The 22,280-nt window shown below is 28.5% G+C and overlaps 5 protein-coding genes across 5 annotated transcripts; 3 read left to right on the forward strand and 2 right to left on the reverse strand.

Moving 5' to 3' along the window:
- Positions 1-649: 649 nt before the first annotated feature.
- On the reverse strand, positions 650-3,654 carry LOC132933154 (uncharacterized). The gene is made up of 8 exons (XM_060999474.1): positions 3,462-3,654; positions 3,168-3,398; positions 2,316-2,504; positions 2,067-2,214; positions 1,787-1,854; positions 1,355-1,608; positions 870-1,014; positions 650-798 (listed from the first exon to the last, which is right to left on the reverse strand). Exons 1-8 carry the CDS (start codon positions 3,652-3,654, stop codon positions 650-652), a joined length of 1,377 nt encoding a protein of 458 aa, XP_060855457.1.
- Positions 3,655-8,811: 5,157 nt separating this feature from the next.
- Positions 8,812-9,405, forward strand: LOC132933155 (uncharacterized). The gene is made up of 3 exons (XM_060999475.1): positions 8,812-8,822; positions 8,914-9,096; positions 9,199-9,405. The coding sequence occupies exons 1-3, from the start codon at positions 8,812-8,814 to the stop codon at positions 9,353-9,355; spliced, it is 351 nt and encodes a 116-aa protein (XP_060855458.1). The 3' UTR covers positions 9,356-9,405.
- A 5,522-nt stretch (positions 9,406-14,927) lies between these two features.
- On the forward strand, positions 14,928-16,617 carry LOC132937244 (uncharacterized). The gene is made up of 3 exons (XM_061004079.1): positions 14,928-15,085; positions 15,679-15,829; positions 15,931-16,617. The coding sequence occupies exons 1-3, from the start codon at positions 14,929-14,931 to the stop codon at positions 16,526-16,528; spliced, it is 906 nt and encodes a 301-aa protein (XP_060860062.1). The 5' UTR covers position 14,928; the 3' UTR covers positions 16,529-16,617.
- A 5-nt stretch (positions 16,618-16,622) lies between these two features.
- LOC132937243 (uncharacterized) lies at positions 16,623-18,094 on the reverse strand. Its single transcript, XM_061004078.1, has 2 exons — positions 17,744-18,094; positions 16,623-17,631 (listed from the first exon to the last, which is right to left on the reverse strand). Exons 1-2 carry the CDS (start codon positions 18,073-18,075, stop codon positions 16,719-16,721), a joined length of 1,245 nt encoding a protein of 414 aa, XP_060860061.1. The 5' UTR covers positions 18,076-18,094; the 3' UTR covers positions 16,623-16,718.
- Positions 18,095-18,406: 312 nt separating this feature from the next.
- LOC132933156 (uncharacterized) lies at positions 18,407-22,095 on the forward strand. Its single transcript, XM_060999476.1, has 3 exons — positions 18,407-18,575; positions 21,103-21,262; positions 21,411-22,095. Exons 1-3 carry the CDS (start codon positions 18,407-18,409, stop codon positions 22,093-22,095), a joined length of 1,014 nt encoding a protein of 337 aa, XP_060855459.1.
- The last annotated feature ends 185 nt before the right edge of the window (positions 22,096-22,280 follow it).

Genomic DNA, 22,280 nt, shown 5'->3' on the forward strand with positions numbered 1-22,280 from the left:
AACAAAACAAAAAAAACAGTATATATTTATTGTGCACTTGTGCGTTGGAACGAAGACCGACTGACATTTCGTGAACGCGAATTTCTAAGTGTACAAACCGCATATTCACGGGGTTCAAAAGAAATAAACTTAACAAATAGAGCACAAACGGCAATTGAAAAGACGAAACGAAAAGCGATAATAACGACCTACGCTGGCGTCGATTGCGATGGCTATGGACCGATATCGCGTACAAACCACGCGGCTTTTAAAAGAAACGAACTATATGTGAAAATGTCTAAGTCGAAAAACAGCGTAAAAAGCATAACATTTTTCGAAAACGTTTAAAAACCGTCCGCCGCCGCCGCCGCGAAGGTACGCGATTGGTCGCGCTATAGGGAATCGACGGGATTGGTCTGGCGGACTGGGGAAACGGAGCGGTGTTTAATTTTTTCAACCATGAGATCCTCCATGAATTCCCTATAGATCAGCTGTTTTTCTTGTGATTTTATAGAATAAGAAGATAGTCAAAAATGTTTAAAATAATTGTCATCTTTATTAATATTATGTACCTATAAAATATTATTTAATATACTGTTATAATAATACATAAAATCTGTTATGCATTTTGTAAATAAAATTATTTCAATTTTATTTTTTATCATTTTTATTATGTAGATAATTGCGGTTCCTGATTGTCATTGATTTTTTTTTGTTTTCCATCTTCCCGGCTTTTAGCATTAGCCATATACACTTTCATTGGCTTCAATACATCTATCTCTGGACAATTGTTATATTTTCTAATACTTCTTATAGTACCTGAAATTGATTAATTATAATTAGTTCAATTATTAAGATAACCAATGGAATTCTTACTAAATATAATAGGCATGTTTTCAGTATAGAGAACACTCGTTTTTTCTTTTGGCCTTGGTACGAGAACTGTGTAAGCAAATTGTCATGAAAGATTTTAGACATGATTTGTCTAGTTGTTTCTGAAATAGTTGATCTTTCTAATCTTGACAATTCACTGATCTGTATTATTCAATATGAGAAAATAAATATTTTATGTAGGTATATAATTTATTTAAATTTCTTTACATGCATTGAGAATTTCATGCCGGGTTGTACAAAAAATTGATTAATTTGAGGCTCACTAAAATGTAATGTACTACATCAGTTTTAAGGAACCATATTAGCTAACTATTGATTTTCAACTTAAGTTTATTAATTGTTTATGCAATCCGGCATATTAGTACATATTTTATATATTAATATTAAACTACATAAATATGTTATCAATAAATACAATTATTGAAATAAGAATTTAAGAACATTATTTACTGCTATTATAATATTATAATCTATTTTTTACCATTTTTTTACAAAATATATTGTCAGAAGACAGCTTTTCTTCAAAAGTGTTTAATTCTTCAATTGTTGTTAATGGAAAGCAATACACATCATCTTCTATGTAATTATTATCTGCATTGTTGGAACGTGGAATAGAATGATAATTGTCTGCAATATAATTCATCATGATGTTTTCTGAAGAGTCAATTTTTTTACTCAGTTCTCTTATTTCATATTTAAGATTTCCAGTTGAGCGTACCAGTTGATTTACAACGTCTACAAAGTATGATAATTAGTAACATAATTAGATAAACATAATATTATAATATAATATAATAAATACAATGATAGACATATAATAAATATTAACATATTAGGATATATAGGTGTTATAATATACTATTATGAAGAAAAATAGACGATAGAATGTTTATAGATATAAGATATTGTTTACCTATAAGTGTCGAGTAATTGTTTCCTGTTTCAGAATTTGAGTCATTTTTATTCATATTATTTTCACCTGTAAAATTAGAAATATTATTTAATTCACAATAAACAAAATAACTTGAAGGGTACTAAACATAATATTAATTATGTATATTAATAATTTAACAGTTTAAAATTTCAGAAGCAAATTAAAGGAACTTTATCACTAAGGTTAGATTATTATTTAAAAACTAGAATATAAATACACTTTATCATAAATATATTTTAAATTAAAAATATTAGTTAATGTGAGAGATGACAAATGTGATTCAAAGTATCCGTTATTTCTAATTTTTTTACTATTACTATTAGGCAAAGATAATAGTGATTTGGAGTTTCCGTCTCGTCTCTCTTCATTTGTAATAATTTCAAAGTCTGATGTTGAGTTAGATGGAACTTGAAATAGAACCATATAAAAAAGACTCTTTGTTACTAAATTGAATAACATGGACAATTTAATAAAATGTTTATATTATATTTTAATAAGTAATTCTTACCTTTTTTTAGTTTTCTTAGACTTGGCGAATAATTTGGTGATTTTTTAATTGATGATTTGGGTGTATGTGTATTAGTAAAATCAAGTCTTTTTTTACTGGTTCCAACTATCATGGTATTATTATCTATTTTAGATACATTCCATTTCCCTGATGGAGAATTTAATACATTATCATCATCTAATACATCACCTATAATAAATTAAAACAAATTATTTTAATTATAACTTTTTATTCACTATTTAATAATATAAACAACATACTAATAGAACTAAAAAAAAACATAAATTACATGTTCTAACAAGTAGTATAATTGCAACAATCCATAAATTCTACAACCATCTTAATTTCAAGGACACTTTTTATTATTAGATATAACAGAAAAATATTCAATGCCCAAATTTTGTTTATTTAGAATAAGTAGTAGTAAAATTATATATATTACATCCTTGCAGGTAAGAAATGTCTTAGCTTTAGTATAAACCCACAACCAGTTTATTTTAGAAGAATAAAAACGAATGATATAATTTTATATGAAAATACATAAAAGTAAAGTATCATGCATTTAATTTTATACCTGAATGATGATTTTTTTTATAATTATCAGGAATAAATTTTTGTCTGCATCACTGTCATCATAGTCACTAAAATTATCTTCATTATAAGGTACCACTATAAATTATAAAATATAAATAACAAATCTTTAGACAAATTAAAAAATTAATTTTTTTCTATACTGAGGATTTTGCTCATTGAAAATATTATATAACACATATTCAGTCACTAACTTTTCCACCAAACTATAAATTAATCAAACATTTATGAAGCAAATAAAAATATAAAAAAATGTATTACCGTCACTACTGTTGAGTACAGGAGGATCTTCAATAGAAATTCCTTCAGAATCATTAAAATTTCTATTTCTTGACTGCTTTGGCATCTTAGTTTTTTCTTTATGTTTAATGTTATAAGAGTAATCAGGTTGACGGTGCCGTTCACTTCGAGTTGACTTTTCATTTTCAAAAGTAGATAATTCTGATGTTTCTTCAGCAATTTTTAGTTTTGCCCGTGCATCATGTAAACTAACTAAAATAATAATATTAACATTAAAACAGTGAAACGAGGTAAATAATTGGTTATAGTCCTTACCAATATTGTGAGACATGGACCTTGCCTTGAAATAGTCAAAATCTATTTCATTAGGTTCAATATGGCGATCAACAAATTTTTTATAATTTTTTATACTCTTTTTTGGCCACGCACAACAACCATTTTTAAACCAATAATCAGGCACTATTTCGACGCAGTTTTCCTCTTCAAAACATACAATAGTCCACGGCATGATAAATTAAAAATATAATATACAATATTTACAAATCTGAAATATGAATATAAATTTACATTTAAACATTTATTCACAACACTACTAAAAATACTAGTTAGGTATACGCTTAATAATTAAAAAAAATTATTTAAATATATTTTAGTAAAATAAGTGAATTGTTTAACAAAGGCATTATAATATATATACCCACATTATTTGAGACAGTATAGTTCAATATTAGATCTGTTACCTAATATTCAAGTCAACTTAGCCACCATTTTATGAAAAAAATTATATGTTAGGGTAAGGTAATTTTATTATAATTTTTAGTTGATTACTTAGTGATAAGTTTTGTATTTTAAAATATATATTACTAGTTTCTAAAAATCAGAGTATTTAAATAGTTTTGCTATATTCACCTTAAAAAAAAAATATTAATTACTGTCCATCAATATCATGAATAATTGGAATGGCTATATTTTGTCCATTCAATTCCAATAACATAATTTTATATTTAATACAATTATAAGACCAGTATTTATGAGTTAGCGACAGGTTATTAACTTCATAAATGTTTAATACAATTGATGGAATAGGCTTTTCATAAAAAGCTTTTTTAATTTCAAATACTTTTCCAATAATAACAATTTCATTTGTCTTATGTAAGCTTACTGTATTTTCAACTTTTATTATATCATTAGAATCATTTAATATAAACGAGTCAGCATTGTTTCCAACTTTAATTTTAATATTTTTTAAGTATAACTTTTTATATTGAAATCCTATAAGATTTTCTAAAAGTGGTCCATCAGTGTGTTTATGTTTTAATTGTTCACAGTTTTTCAAATGTTGTTCAGATATTTTTCCCTTAATAAAATGTCTTTCATTACATCGCCTTATAATTTGTTGAAGTGGTTTGTCGTGTTTACGTATAATTTTTTTTAAACTTTTTAAATAATTCTCGGATGGAAAAGCTGCAATGTTATCTAAAGGTCCAAATCTTTCATAGTCATCACTAATATGAACTAGCCCATGAACATTAAAAGACATAAAATGTTTTCCATATAAAATTTCAAAAGTTTGAACAAAGTAGTATAATAAATTTTGAGCATATTTTACATAGTTGCCCATGTTGCTAGTTAATAAAATATTCATAGCTATACTTAATGCCATAAAGTGTTTATAGCAATTGTTATTTAAAATATTTTTAAAAACAACTTGACCCGTATAAACTAATATTTGTCGTAATTCGGTAGCTTTAAATCGATTTAAATCATTTAATCCTCTTGGTTTTCGGGAAAATTCACATGGTATGAAGGGTCTTAATGACAAAAGTGATGAAGATAATTGCTTGGATACTGAGCTTGGTAATCTTACATTTAAAGGACCTTTGGCAATCCATAAATGTAATAATTTGCGCATAATACCAAGACAGGTCAAATGCATGTAATCGAGACCAAATGAGCTAATAATATTAATAGGCAATTCTTCCAATATAGAAATTGAATTTTCAACATGATGTTCTTCATAGTTTCTATTAATATAATCAATGTGAAAACGTTTTATCATAGCAGAAGAATAAGGAAAACAAGTTCTGTTTTTTAAGTACTCCCCTTCTACTGTACAGCGGGTACAAGAATCAAATCCAGAATGACCCTTTATCTTTAAAATAAAACTTTTTGCTGGAGCATCCAAGCTAAAACCGTCTATTTGAACTTGTTTAGTAATACCATCAATAGTTATACCACAATTGGTCAATATTTTGGATTCATCGACAAATGTTCTTAAAAATTCATTTGAATCTTTTGGTTTTTCATAACCCCAATATATGCCGATAGGAAAAACTTTATTCTTTAGTGGGCGTACATAACCAAGAATAGGCCATAATTGACTACTACTACTTTTGGCTAAGGGTAATCCGTCAATTCCAATCACGACTTCAAATGACTTCAATATTATCTATTGGACTATACTTAAAATGTTGTTTTAGAGCCAAACCTAAACCAAAATGATGATAAAACCCTGGATCGACAGCATGGATACTTTCAGTAGAATCCATGGCTCTAATGTTTAATATTGTTCTTGCATCTTTCGGAATTTCTGCAAGGCCAGGTATACTTTTAAAAATAGGTAACAGTCCATTTACTGCATTTTGTGGTATATTAAAATTAACTGCCCATTCAGCTAATTTACATTTAATTTCTGAGCATAGGTCAGTATGCACTATAGGAAGTTGTTCATCATGATAATAATTATTAATATCATTATGAATAGATAATGTTTCATCTGATGTTTCAAGAGAGTCAGTATTTTTTTCATTTCTATTTGAATACTTTTCTGAAGTATTAGCTGGTAATTGAACGGCACCCTCTGTTAGTACTAGTTCTGCAACAGAATCTGATGTACTCTTATTTTCAAAATGACTGTTACTATTAGTATAACTTTCTGTTTCATATAAAATAAAATCAACCTCCTCCCTGATCCTACGTCTCTTAGTTCTTTCACTAGACATAATACCTACTACAAATTAAAATTCCTAAAAAACGTATACATTTATTAATATCATAAGTAGTTAAAGCGGTGATTTTTAATAATTATTATTTTCGGTTTTTTGTTCTATAACATATTTTGTTAAATTTAATTGTTTTTACTTCTATATGATTAAAGTTTGAGATGTTATTTTTATTCTATACCTAAATTAAAACTATTTTTGTTTTAATTAATTTCTATGAACAAATAAATTAATACAAACTTATTTTTGGTATTTATTATTAAATAAAAAATAATTACAAATATTAACCAATCAACACTATAGGTACAAAAATTAACAAATAAATATGAAATTTGTGAGCGTGTCAAGAATGTTTTGTTGTTAGTATATTAGTATTGAGTACTTTAGTATGTAGATAAATGAAATATAATATACTCAACGGTACCTAGGTATTAGTTATTTAGTCATTAAAAATGGAAAAATGGTTTAATCATATTAATTATAAAATGTAAATGTAATATATGCGATGAGCTTTACGTTTTTATTGTAAGTATAGGTATTAGGTACATACAGTTTAATTATTTTTAAAATTATCTTTAAAACTTAACCCTTCCAACATAAGGTAGTGTTGTAGCTAGATATAACAATAACCATTTAGGTACTATGTATTTATATGCTGCAATTAAAAATCATACCTATATCATTGATCATATTATATTTAGAATATTTTCAATATACCTAAATACTAGCTGGTATTGTGTTAGAGAAGATGAATAATCTCCTTTTTGAATGGCTTTTTTTAATACAATATTTAAGTTATGATACGTCAGTTGAAATTCTTTGACTTGGTTTTGGTTAGATGATAATAGTAACTGATTGAATACATATACATATTATAATATACCTACCTAGCCATCTAGGTTGTTATTCGTTATCCTTTATAAAAACCTTTTAGTAATAATATTTTAAGAACAAAAAATTACCTATTTGGAAAAGCGATATTTTGGCCTGGGGTGGATAATAATATTAGTAAATATAATTTATATTATTGTACTATAAGGCGCAAGTATAGCGTTTTCTACTATTCAACATGCTATACTAACTATACCTACGCTTAAGCTGCCAGTTGCCAGTAGCTTATATTATAGTAGTGACTAAAAGTGAGAGTTGAGAAACCGTCTTTCAACTACTTCTATTTTAATGTTTTTATTTTAAATAATCTATGAAAAAAAATCTTTAAGTCTAAACACTCAATACCCATAGTAATATTATAAAACTGTATTATCATTACAACAATAAATTGTTATTATTCTATTTTATTTTTTAAAAAAAAGAAGTATGATGTTAAATTTAATAAAAAACAATACAAAAAAATAGTACTTACATAGCTTGTAGAAATTGAGGTACTTTTTCTAAGTATGATGGCTGGTCTATTTGTTAGAGTTGTTTTGACAATCTTTTGACTGGCTGTTGAAGATGTTTGGTAAACTGCTGGCTGGCTGTTGTTTTGGCGAAGAAGACTGTTCTGCTGCTGGCTGCTCTTGGAACTGCTGTTACTTGAACTGATGACGATAAGCTAAGAAATTCTGGGTTTTATACCCGAAAATAACCCTCTCTTCTCTCATTAGAATTTTTTTGTGATGGATTTAAACATTTCAACTTATTTTACATCCTGTTTTAATATTATAATGGCATTGACATTAAGTAAATGTGAAAACATTTGACTGAGCAGGTTATATTAGCAGCAATTTAGATTCATATAATATAATTGGTTTTTGAGAATGAATGTATACATTCTAAGCATTGACATTTAGTAAATGTGAAAACATTTGGCTGGACAGGTTATGTTAGCAACAATTAAAATTCATATAATGTAATTGGTTTTTGAAAATGAATGTATACATTCTAATTTATTTTAAATCCTGTTTGTAATATTTTAAATTCATGTAATGTAATTTGCTGTTGTATATGAACATGTTTCAGCACCCATCTAAGGTAAGGTTATTGTAGAAATTTATTCAAGGAGGGTATTGACCATGGTAAAAGGTGAATGTCATAAACATTTGGCTGGGATAGGTTATGTTAGCGTCAATTTAAAGTCATGTAATGTGATTTTGCTGTTGTACCTGAATGTTCATGTTTTAGCAGGTTTCTATAATGTAACGCTATGACCATTTGTATACTTAATTATTGAAGTAGTGGTAAAAATCTGTGTATAAAAGACAGAGGGAATTCTCTAATATTCACCAGTCTTCAAGATTTCATCCCAGGACAAGAAGCTCAGTTCAACAGAAATACTACCAAAATAAAATGTCGTACCGTACAATTGCTTCAACTGATTCAGAGGTTAGTAACTACTTAGTAAATATCTTATAACCATACCAAATTGGAGGCCGGTCGTAACACCACTCAACGCTATGGTTATAATTCTTAAAATAATATTAAATGACTGATTATAACATAGTATATTGGAAGTGTGTCGTAACATTACTCAACGCTTTGGGTATAATTCTTGGGACATAGAAAAAATATATAATGGAAAAAAAAACAGTAAAAAATAATATACTATGTTTTATGTTTCACAGAATGAACATTTTAGCGAATCAATTGATATAAGACCGTCTTTTTCAAAAACAAAACCTGGATCAAAACGTTCTGCAGAAAAAACAAGTATTAAAAAACCTATGAAAAAGAAGCAGAATAAAATGGTAATAAAAATAATATTTTTTCCTAATGATAGCATAAATTATTTATTTATTTTTTTTTTTATAGAATGCATCATACAGAGATAATATCAGCGAACGCTTGAGATCAAAAGATTTTGATGTTGAAGTATTTAATTCGCTAACATTCAGACAAGGAGATGGCGTTGTGACAATAAAGACGCCTTTTGAAGAAAAAGGAAAGGATCTTTGGGTGCTAAGTCATTATAAGGTTACTAACATCGAGAATGTACCAGTAAAGGACAGGTAAATACATTGGTTTAAATTTAAAAACTATTGCTGAATCTGTTTTTTTTACTGATTTTATTTACTTCTTTTGTTTTTAAATAAAATAATTTGTTGTAATAGATGGAAGTTCAGTGAAGCTACTGTTAGATTGTACACGACCGACGAATCAAAAGATCAAACACTTCATACTGGTCTTAATGAGACAATGCAAATTATATTTGATAAATTACTAACCGATCCAAAGCGTCAAACTATTAAAAGCAAGACGGTTGTTTGATTATTATACGGAAAAATGAGTTTCATTTAATAAAACAAAATATTATTATACATGTATGTTTTTATTTGTTCAATACTCAAAGGTCTTGGAAAACATAAACCTATAAACTATATAGTATGTCTGAGAAAAAAATTTCTAATTGAAACATTGCTATCAATTCAGTACTATCAAAATTTAATCTACTTATTTACTGAAAACATAAAATTTGAAACTAAAACGCATTAAAACTATTCTTTATGATTAAAGGTAACATGTAATTTAAGAAAAAAAAGCAAGTTTATTATTGAATAAAAAAGTTTTTATTTTTTAAATAAATAATTATTAAACATATTTATATATTTTATATTATTAGATCTTGTAAAATCATATCGGACAATGTGTTAAAATGAAATTGTAATGTTTCATATAAAAATGATGTGTCATCGTTCTGTAAATGATTATAATAATTAAAATCATAGTTTTGAATATATTGGTTGGTAAATTCGTTCCTTTGGCAAGTGGATGGCAGACCACGGACATCATTTTTAATTAGGTCATATGCAGTGTTGAAAGTAATTTGATAATTTGCTAAACGTTTTTGCTTGTCTACCACATACAAATCAATCAAATTCTGTAATTGACGAAGCCGGTACAAATCTACGTGTGTCAAGGTAATATATTCCTCGTTTAGATGTAGGGTAATTGAACTCTGTTTAACATTAATTGAATATGAAAAGGAATCGGTAATCTTTACACGCCTCACCCTGGTATTTAGGTTATTAATAATTGAATTGTAATTAGATTCAGACATCAGTGTGAACCATTCTTCTAAACTTAATGTAATAATTTTCTTTGAAAGTTTACATTCTAATAATAAAATAATTGAAATCTGCTTATTAATTAGTAATCCAACTGTAATACTTTTCTTGTTAAAAGCTCGGATGTCGAATGTAGACTTACAGACAATTATTGGTGGACTCATAATGAAGTTTTTTTTTTGCTAAAAAAGTACACAATAAAAAGTAGGATATAACTGTTAGGAGTTATACATTGGACTGTTAGTTTTTTCCTTTGCAGTCATATTATATACTAAAAACTCGGATAAAAAAAAAAATGCAAAAAATGTGAACATTACAGGGCTAACTGTTAGCCAATTAGTGCATACTAGAGAGGGAATTTACATATACTTACTAACCTGATACCTGAAAAACATTTTAAATTATTATATACGCACTAACCCGCTAGGCTATACGTCCACGAGATATTAAATCGAATAATAAAACATTTAAGATAAAACATTCAATTTTTTTTTTATTTTTTTTTTTTATTCAATACAGCAAATATTATAAACAGTATATTATATAAAAAAAAACATGATTTAACAAATGGTGTCGTACGAACCGGTTTCACAATTACAAATAACTTCGGTTTTACAATATTTACTTAAGACTTTTTGAACAAACTGATTACCTTTCATTAATAATACATATAAACATTTTGGTGAGAATCGGGTATGTTCTATAAAACAATTATCATCGATTTCAAAACTATGTAGAATTACTCCACACCAATGACATTGAACTGCGTCATCGAGATTGATATAGTAAAATCCACATTCTGAGAGCTTGTACTTATTCTGGCCGGTATTTGAAGGAAAACTTTTAAAAGATCGTAACCTAGATACAAATGCAGAGAATTCTGGATACGCTGGCGTTGAATTGAATCGTATTTGATCGACCAATGACTGGACATCGTTTGCGCATTTTTGAAAATTCATTTTTGAAGAAATTAAATAGCTTATACAATTTAATAAAACTTTGAGAAAATAAAGAAAAATGAGACACGACTTGAGTGAACGATGGATCATTAGTAACTGAATATGAAAAAATAATCAGCAATCAGCTTATAACTTAAAATTATTGTAAATAATAAATAATGTTTTTATCATTATTAAAAAAATCAGTGTAACCAACATGAGTAAAAATGAAATACAGTACATTTTTTCGAGGTAAAATTTACTAACAATCAGTGTGAAATGTGTTACACGGTAAATCTGAGTGCTCCAAGGGGGACATTCCCACTTGAAAAAAAATTTTTACCGTGGAAAAGCTGGCTGTGAACATACAAATATATACTACTGAGGAATAGTTGATGACATTTTATAAAAAAATCGTTCCATACTTTAATTTTTCAAGATATTTTATCTTGAAAAAAAACTTTTCATATTTATTTTTTGATTAGATCAAGAACACCAATAAATTCTTCATCAAAATTAACAATATTACCTTTCAAATCTAAAATATAAATTTCTATTTTTTGAATCCGATTTTTACTCACTGGTCTATATATAATTTTAAGAGGTTTTTTTCAAAGCACTATTAGAATTATATTGAAATAAAAATAAAAGTTCATCATAATGAGATACCTCATCAATATTATGTGTAATAGATTCTTCAATTATATTACAATGTACTTCTAGTATTTTGTTGTTATTATTTAATGATGAATTGTCTCCATAATGTGTATGTAATGTATCAATCACTCCTAAACTTAAATTTAAATCTTTATCAAATGAAAAATAATCTTTAGTTGTTATTTTAATGTAATCACCATTATTTTCAAACTTCATAATCGAATTGAATAAGCTATTTAAATGATTAATTGAATAATTTCCTTTTAATTCTGTTTTACTATTTTTAGTAGAAATGATACATTTAATATTTTTTATAAAACTTTGTGTATAAACCCAGACAACAAAATAAAGTTTAGAGAAGTTTCAAAAACATTTGAAATATAACGTGTAATGTTCTAATAAAATTTCAACTTAGTGTTACTAATATCACTGGAATGTTATAATAATTTTGTGTCGTCCTTTTTTGTCCGCCTTTTAAATGTTACAATAAAGCTATATGTTTAACATTCTCAAAATATTACACCTATAATATATTCTAATATTAGTGTTTAAAAGTCTTCAGAACATTTTCATGAGTTTGTAACAAATTTATTAAAATATTATTTCAAATTTATATAGCTTATACCATATATACTGTCTTGTAGTTTTTGTATTTAAATATGTTTATTAATTAATAGATCGAATGTATTAATTATAAAATAACTTCTGTCAATAAATACAATTAATAAAAATGTATTGTTTTTAAACAAAAATCAAATATCATTCAATAATACTTCAATAACACCAGTTACAATAATTATAAGTAATGACTAAGAAATATACTTAATTATTTTGAGTACCTTAATATAGAATGGAATGCAGATTTAAAAAAAAACAAAGTTTCAATGCAATTATAGTACCTAATATATTGTTTATTATTTATTAATTCATATTTATTAAAGAACACAATTTATAGTTTGTTATTTTTTTCAACTGCTTTGTTCAGAAGCCTAAATTTAGAGTGATTGAGCCAGTTTGCTAATGGGTCATTAATATCTTTATTGATCTTATCTTTGTATTTTTGATGGATTCTTAATGCATCTAAAACAAATAAAACATACATAAAGTTAATACAAATAAAATGTCCACCGCAAAAAGTAACATTATAATATTTATTACTAGGGCTCGGACTGGAATGCAAATACCTTTGTTTATGATAATAGAAAAATAATTTTTATATCAAAATGTGTTAAATTTAATTTCTAATAATGGATGAATTTTTTATTTTTTGCTTTTTTACTTATATATGCCTTTTTAAAATTTTGAAATTTTAATAGGTCTGACATTTTTTATATATGTATAAACTGTACAAATCGATAAGACTTTATTGTGATGATTACACATTGTCGATGTTATGTTTAAAATTATTTTAATGTGTTATACTATTAGCAATACTTCTTGATATTACCTAATACTTTATTGAGTGTGGCAAGTTAATTTAAAGTTGAAAGGTCTCCACACACTGCAGTGGTGGCGGTGAATTGCTGCAGGACACATTTCACCGCTCACCGCGGCGGTAAAGCCAAGACAATAGAATTTAACGACACCACTACCGCTGCAGGGGACCTTAAGAAAGATGAAACTACCTACAGGTACTACCTATCAATATAGATTAATAAATATATGTCCGTTTAATCATTTTACCACAGATACTTTTCTTTTTGCCTCTCACATTTTAAGTGATTTTATTGTTTAAACTGCCTTCGTATCCAAGCTCTATTTAATACCGTAACATAACATAACTAATTTTCAAGAATATAAGGCTTATTATGGTAGCTTATAAAAATTATCTGACATTTAATCTGTATTTCAACAATCAATAATAATATAATCTTATTTTAAGGTAAATAATTAATAATTATGTTGGTCTAATTTTCAATTTATTAGTAGTGTATTTTAAAACATAAATATTTTATAAATTATGTTCATAATACTAGACTTGAATTAAAAGCTCATTAATATTATATTAATAGTGCCAATTTTTGATTGTTTGCAACTGCTTGAGTTTACCTTATCAATAGTATTGTTCAGATTTAAAATGCTAGAAAACACATTGTCGTCAATATCATGTCTCTGTAAGTAACTTAAGACGGCGCGAAGACCTAATTTGGCTTCCTTCGAGTTTACGATGGGGTCTTCAGGAGATTCTTCTTCGTCATTTTCTTCGTCATAACCTTCTTCGTTATTAAAACTGGCAAAAATCTCATCGTCTGTAAGAGAATTTCAAGGGACCGAGAAAAAAATTCGTTATATCGAAAGTTGACTGTATGTGGTAATAGCAACATACTTATTTTTATATATTTTTCATAGAGTTATACACTAGAGACATGTATCTTATCTTAATTAAAATTAAAAATTCGTAATAGAAAGCTCCAAATTTATAAAAATTCGTTACATCGCGAGAGTTTTGATCAAAAACGCTTCGCTACATCGAGGGGACCAAAATACATTACATTTGTTCGTTATACCGCGATATTTTCAAGGGACCGGCAGTTTTATTCGTTATATCAAGATTTTCGTTATATCGAATTTCGTTATATCGCAAGTTGACTGTATAACTTATATATAATAGTATAATAATATGTGCATATTATATTATTATTGTTGTCCGACCGTAGACTGTGTACAGCAGTGGCTCTCAACCTTTTTATGTTCGAGGAACAGTTTTATAATTAAACATTTTGACAGCACATTGATAAAATATACTGCACACTGCAGAGTATAAACCATAGATAATACATGTATAGGCTGTTCCTATATTAACGTATAAAGGTGTGATTCCTATGCGCGCGGCTGTAGTCGCGCGACTATAGTCGCGTCGCGGCGCGACCGCCGTTTTCAGCCGCGCGGGTACATCTTTTTCTATTTTTAAATGTAGGTAATTCCTAAAGGTACGGTTTCCTAGACGCGACCGGTCGCCGAGACAGGTCGCTGCGACAGTCGCCGTCCGACTGTTAATATGTAATTCCTATTATCTGGTTTCCAACGCACGACTGTTGTCGCGCGACTGAACTTTATCGTGGCGACCGGCGACACTACCGGTCCGAGAGCAGTGTATTGCGACCGATGCGCGCGACCGTCGATTTTTTTTAGTCACAAACCAACTTTTGGGTAGTGAATTTCGATCATCACGTGCATGAATATGGCTAAATTGCATTTTTCGGGAGAAGAAGAAGAACAACTCATCGAATTGGTTCGAAAAAATGTTGAGTTGTTTGATCTGTCACACAACAAATATAAAGATGCAGAACATAAAGATAGTATTTGGTTAGATATTGCTAACACCATCGGGAAATCTGGTATGTAATATTTATCTATAACATAATATATAATCTAGCAATAAGATTAATTTAATACAATACAATGGCGTAGATACAATTTTTTGCCTTGGGAAAGTGTTTTTGTTTCAAATTAACTTAATATAATATTATTACTATTCATAATAATAATATGTACCTTACTCAGGCCCGTATTTAGGGGGGGCACGGGTAGGCAAATGCCTGGAGGCGCCATGTTTCAGGGGCGGCAAAATATTTTAGGGAATATAAAAATGTAATGAAAAAAAAATAACTGCATTTCATTTAATATTTTTGTAGTTTGTATTTTAGAAAAATGTTGTGAATCACTGTCTATAGTAAAGTTGTATTATTGCTACGGACTAAGATATTATGTAATATAATATAATATATGTATAAATAGTATATTTTAGTCATTTCAATGACTGAACCGATAAGATAAAATACTATGGCTTATCTATATAATATATATAATATATAGTAATAATATAGAACCGACACGTGCACAATTTTAATATCTTATCTTAAGTCTGTATAGTATCCAACTAACTTATTATTATTTTAATATTATTATGTAGTATTTTATATTATTTTAGTTGACGACTGCAAAAAAAAATGGAAGTATATACGCGATTCACACAATCGCTGCAAAAGAAAACTCGGCACCGGGTCTGCAACTTCAGCGAAAAAATGTTTACCTTCAGCAGATCGTGCATCTTTTCTAAATACAGTTCAAAACGAACGGAGGTATCTATACAAATTTTTTTTTAATAAAATGTATCAAAAGCATACTTATATACCTACCTAATAATATTAATATTAATAATAATAATAAATATTTTCATTAGTTCTACTTGCAACATCATACCACAGAGCGAGGAAGACAATGTCGAAGAAGATGTGGCCATTGATGGAGATTTGGGCGTTTTACCACTCCAGGATAAAGATTCCCCTGGATGTTCCCTAGTAGATAAGCGTGCACGGTCTAAAGTAGACAAGCTATCAGCGTTAGTGACAAAAAGGGCAGAAGAAAGAAACAGGACATTTAAACGAATTGAAGAACAAAATCAACTAATCTTAAATGCAGAAAAACACAAAGATGATGATATCGATTTATTTTTTAAAAGTTTGGCATTAAGTGTTAAAAAACTGCCACAGGCAGCCATAAAAGAAGCCAAACTAAAGGCATTAATTATGGTTAACGAACTTGAGGACAAATATAGTGCAATTTCAGCAACACCTTCAAGTACTTTTTTGCCTATTCAAACTTACAATAACTATGAATATTCTAGTACTAGTTCACCATCATCAATTGCATACAGTATGCCAGATAATCAAAGTACGACCTCACCAGATTTATTTCAACCACAAGCAACAGTTTCCACTTCTTTTTTCAGGTCAAGCGACTTAGGAATACAAAATGACGTACAATTTCACAATGAGTAACATAAACAATAATTAATTTAAATGATAATAAAATAATTAATAATGTAATATTAAAGTAATGATGTAATAATAATAATTTAATAATTAGAAAAAACACAACTTTGTAAAATTAAATTAATAAATTGTTAATAAAATAATATACAAGTTCATTGAAATCATAATCAAATAATAGTATTAGTAAATAATAAATTTAAAATATTGTGTTGTTCTGCCAATTTAATGCTCCTTCATGGTTGAAAAAATGTTTAAATCGATCCCTCACTTCAAATCCTTGCATATTAAAAAATCCTCCTACTCGATTTAATTCCAGCATGTTGCCCGTTGGCAAAGTTTGTTCACAGTCATATTCGTAATGCGGCTGTCTGTTGTCTTCTAAATATCCATCCCTTAACATGTTGTGTAAACAACAAGCTACCCATATTAAGTTGTCACATGTTGTACTTTCAATATTAATTGGTTGGTAAAAAACACGGAATACTTGGCTCAATAAACCAAATGCATTTTCAGTGACACGCCTTGCTCTACTTAATCTATAATTAAATATTTTTTTAGAGGCATCTCCCATACTAGATTTTCTAGAATATGGCTTCATTATATTTGGGTGCAAGCGAAATGCTTCATCTCCAATAATAACGTGAGGCACAACAATGTTTGAACCTGGAAGTGAACTTTCTTCAGGGAATCTAAATGACCCATTTAAAATTTGTTGACCAATAAGAGATTTAAGAAAAATGCTACTATCGCCTTCTTTCCCATAAGAGCCAATATCAACAATGACGAATTTATAATTTGCATCAACCATTGCCAAGAGAACGATTGAAAAAAAATCTTTATAATTAAAGTATAGAGACCCCGAATTGTGTGGACTTCGAATACGTACGTGTTTACCATCAATGGCAAGTATGCAATTAGGAAAGTTCCACTTATAGGAAAATTCATCAGCCTTTTTTTTAAAATCAATTTGAGATGAATCCGGTAAGAAAACTGGAACTAACTTTTCTTTTAAAACTGACAAGGTCTGTTTTATTATTATACTGATGTAGCTATGACATACTCGAAAACCAAAGGCCAGTGATCGAAACGATTCCCCAGTTGCCATGTACCTACAAAATAAAAAATAAAAATATGGTGATACATCCAGTTTTTAGTGTGGTTAAAATAAATGTGATAAGTGTAAATAAAAATACTATAAATATCTAAATACTATTAAAATACCTTAATGTCAATGCCAATTTTTCTGCGGCTGTTATCGGTTTCTTCACTCGGTTGCTAGGCAATTTTGTTAATTGTACCTCGACAAGTGATAACAGGAAATCAAATTGGTTTTTATTAACACGTAAAAACTCGCGAAATTTTGTTTCATTTCCTATTAAATGTCTACTTATTAAAATTTCAAAGTATCCTTCAGCTTTCCTATTAAGAAAAAGTGCATCAACTTTTTCTCTCTGTTCTGATTGTGTTGTGATTAATAACTCATCGTCCTCTTCCTCTTCCTCGAGAAGAAGTAACATAATTTTATTATTGTTAATAATTGTATTCATACTCATAATAAATATAAAATTTAACTTGAAAACACTAGCACTCACTGCACGAAAGCCACAATGATACTGATTACAGATATAGAATTTGATAGTTTTTTTTACGTCACCGGAGACTGGTCTCGGCGACCAGTCGCGCCTGGGAAACCAGCACGCGCCAACGACAGGTTATAGCGACCGATCGCGGCGACCGGTCGCGTCTAGGAAACCGTACCTTAAGACCGCGACTGAGCCGCGCGACCGAAGTGTGCGTCTACAGCCGCGCGGCGATGGCCGCTCCGGGAGCAGTCGAGTCGCGGTCGCGCCCTACGAATTATCATTATTTAAATTAAACACAAAAATGTCTTCCGAGACTTTGCAAATGTGTTTTTCGCCAGAAGATGATGTAAAGCTTGCTGAACTGGTGAGCAAACATCCATCTTTATTTAATGCAGAACATGAACTGTACAAAGACCAAGTGGTTAGAGAAAATGTCTGGAACCAAATATCAAACGAATTAAAAAAAAATGGTAAGTTATACTATAAAGTTATATTATTTAATATTTGAGCACTAATTCAATTCAGGTACATACTAAAAACTTATTTTATGTATAATTTGTAATCTTATGTAGTTATATATGCATATGATATTTAATTTATACTACATAATAGTGATGGGTCGTTCCTGAACGAATCGTTCCAAATGAACGAGTCCAGTAGAGGAACGATTAGGAACGATTCCACCCGAACGTTCCTACTCGTTCCTTCGTTCCATTTCGTTCCTACATTCCATCCGTTAAATATACATCTACCGTGACTGAGACCGAAACAAGACGTAATATTGTACCAAATAGTGAATACTGATAAAAATTACAGATAAGAATCCTTCGTTATCTCGATACAATATTTTATAAATGAAAATAAAGAATAATACTGTGTACAAATAATGGACAAACGATCAACTTGTAGATAGTGTACGATCACATAATAACAAATATAAAACAGATAACATTATAATATAATCTAGTATATTCCCCTTAAATATTTGGTCTGTGCTCTTTGGTGACCGTTCCCTGTCGGCTAATTATCCAAAATACACGGTTTATTTATAAAACATATTATTCGTTATTTTTGTTTATTAGTTTATTCAATACACAATAATAATAGGCATTAATTTGGTCGTTTTATTTAGTAACACGTTTTACATTTAACATTACTATTACAGTAACTTTTCATTTCACACGTATCACGTTTGTAATATTCTTTGATTATTTTATTATGTTTTTTGTTAATTTTATATATTAACTAGTGAATTAAAGGCTTGGACTATTATTTCGGTAATTATAATATTTATATATAGTCAAATAAAACATTTTGAAAGTTGACCTTGTGTGCATAATATTATATTATAATGGATAAGAAAAAAAGTGATGTTTGGAACCATATAACGAAGTGTTTTTGTATATTATATATTAAGATATTATATACGTCTACACAGTTTTTTCACTACTACATAATACTTTAGTCACTTACAGTCCAAATTAATGTAATATCTAAGTATTAAAATAGGTACAAATATTAAAATTAATTATAATTTATGTTTTATATAAAGTGTTATGTCTTATAATGACTGATAAACTAACATATTATTATACATCTAATAAAATACTTTTACGTAATATCCGTTCTTTTCACTTGATGATTTTGCCATTGTACAGTCCCTTATTGACTATTGAAGAATTTTTTGAGTTCATCCCTAACATAAAAACCTTCAAAGTTCCCGTATCCTCCAACTCTTGCCAATGGTATCATGTTATTCGTAGGTGGTGGTTCATTTGAGTCATAGTCATAGTAATGTTTTTCTGAATTTTCCAAATAACGATCACGAAGTAAATTGTGTAGACAGCATGCTGCTAAAACGAGGTGATCTACTGTTTCTATTTTTAATGATATTAGGGTATAAAAAACTCGAAAAATTTGACTGAGAAGTCCGAAACTGTTTTCTGTTGTTCTTCGGGCACGTGAAAGACGATAATTAAAAACAGTTTTCTCATAATCTTTCCGAGACTCAACTCTTGTGTACGGTCGCATCATATTTGATTCCAAACGGAAAGCTTCGTCACCAACATGCACATATGGCAAACTTACATCGGAATTTGGGATTTTGGTGGACGAAGGAAAGTATTCACCCTTATTTATAAGTTCTGAAATTTTTGATTTATTGAAAATTCCGCTGTCCCCTTCCTTGCCGTAAGATCCAATGTCGACGAAAATAAATTTACAATTCGCGTCAACGATTGCTAATAACACTATTGAAAAAAAATCTTTATAACTGTAGAATAATGAGCCACTTTTTCCAGGTGCGAAAATTCGAATATGTTTGCCGTCTATGGCGCCAACACAATTTGGAAAATTCCACCTCCTCCAAAATTCTTCAAATATTTGTATTAAATCATCTTTTGTTGGCATTTTTAATAAAATAGGTGTTAGATGAGTACTTAAACTTTGCAATACCATTCTTACAATCCGTGTTAAATAACTCTGAGAAATTCGGAAGGCAAAGGCCAACGATCTGAAAGATTCTCCAGTCGCCATGAATCTACATTTAAAAATAAAAATAAATGTGAATAAACCGACAGTGTTCAATGATAAAATATTTTTGAGCTATTTTCAATTCGTCAGTAACATATTATTATACATATAGTGGTTTATGATTATGTTATTATTTCCTATATATTATATTTACATTCACAAAGCCACATAAACGAAAATCTAAACTATGTAAGTGTATTTATAAGTTAGGAATCATTCAAATAATTCTTATTTAGAATTTCTTATTACGTCTTTATATTTAAAACGTTAATCGATGATATAAATAATTTGAAGTTTACGCCTTAAAAATAAACTATGTAAATATATAAATCGGTACCTAATTTAGTTTAGTAAAATTGATTATACACATTGTCAACACTTGGACATATTATTGAAAAACAGTCATAACTTGGAAATATTAGGTATTGTAGGTTTGTACAACAAAGTGTATTTAATTTTGTTTAGTAAACGAATGCAAAAAGCGTTGGAAGAATATAAAGGATACCTACAATCGAAAAAAAAGAAATATGAAGATGGGAACAGGATCATCAGCTAAAAACAAACCATCAAAATGGCCTTTATCGGATGTTCTCTCATTTCTAGACGCACCATCGTATGAACGAGAGTAAGCAATAAATTCTATAATATCTATATAGCAAACTAGGAAAATATTATTTTTAAATTATATTAGAATACAACATTTTTATTTTCAATGATATCTATTATCTATAGATATAAAACAATAAAGAAATTTATAATTTTTTTTTTTATAGAGGATTGTCAAGCCTTTCAACCGTTCTGAATGATAGTCAACATAGTGAAGATGATATAAGTGACAGTACTTCAATACCACATGTAATACAAAGGATACAAGAAGAACAATATACGGAACAAGAAGAATCAGAAGAGACTACATTTAAACCGACAAAAATAAAATTACCGCCCACAAAAAGTGCATCTAAAAAAGTTAAGCGAAATGATTCGTTGGTTGAGTTACTGAATAAAAGCAATAACGAAAGGAAAAAAATTATGGAACAAATTTTTAATACAGATGATGAAGATCCGATCGACGTTTTTTTCAAAAGTATGGCGTTGACTGTTAAACAATTTTCCCCAGCTTTGAAAGTAAAGGCAAAAATTGACATTTTACGGATAGTTAGTGAATTAGAGATAGAAAATAATCAACTAACAAAAGAAGTAAGGAACCAAAACAGTGTATACGTGGATTCTTCGTATTCTAGTCGAGCTAGTTCCCAATCGATCCAGTCTGGAATTACAACATATAATTATTCTACAACATCAAACTCATTGGAAGCAGAAAATAATGGATCGGTTGAAGAAAGTATGACATTCAAACACTTTTTAAATCAGCACGAAGAACAATCTTCAAACATCTTCAACAATCTTCAAACTTTAAACTACGACGAGCCATCACAGAACAATGAATACAATATATAAACCATTTTTATTACACACAGTTTAATTTTGCAAGTTGAGAAAGTCACCAGCTCACCAGAATTAAATTGCTATTTAATCGTTTTTAAATTTTAATACATCTAAGTTTTTAAATATTTAACGTTATTATATTTTACAATATGTTTAAAATGAGTTGAATAAATTATGCTTATAATCAATATTAAAAC

The sequence above is a fragment of the Metopolophium dirhodum genome, chromosome 1 (genome assembly GCF_019925205.1).
Source record: "Metopolophium dirhodum isolate CAU chromosome 1, ASM1992520v1, whole genome shotgun sequence".
Lineage (NCBI taxonomy): Eukaryota > Metazoa > Arthropoda > Insecta > Hemiptera > Aphididae > Metopolophium > Metopolophium dirhodum.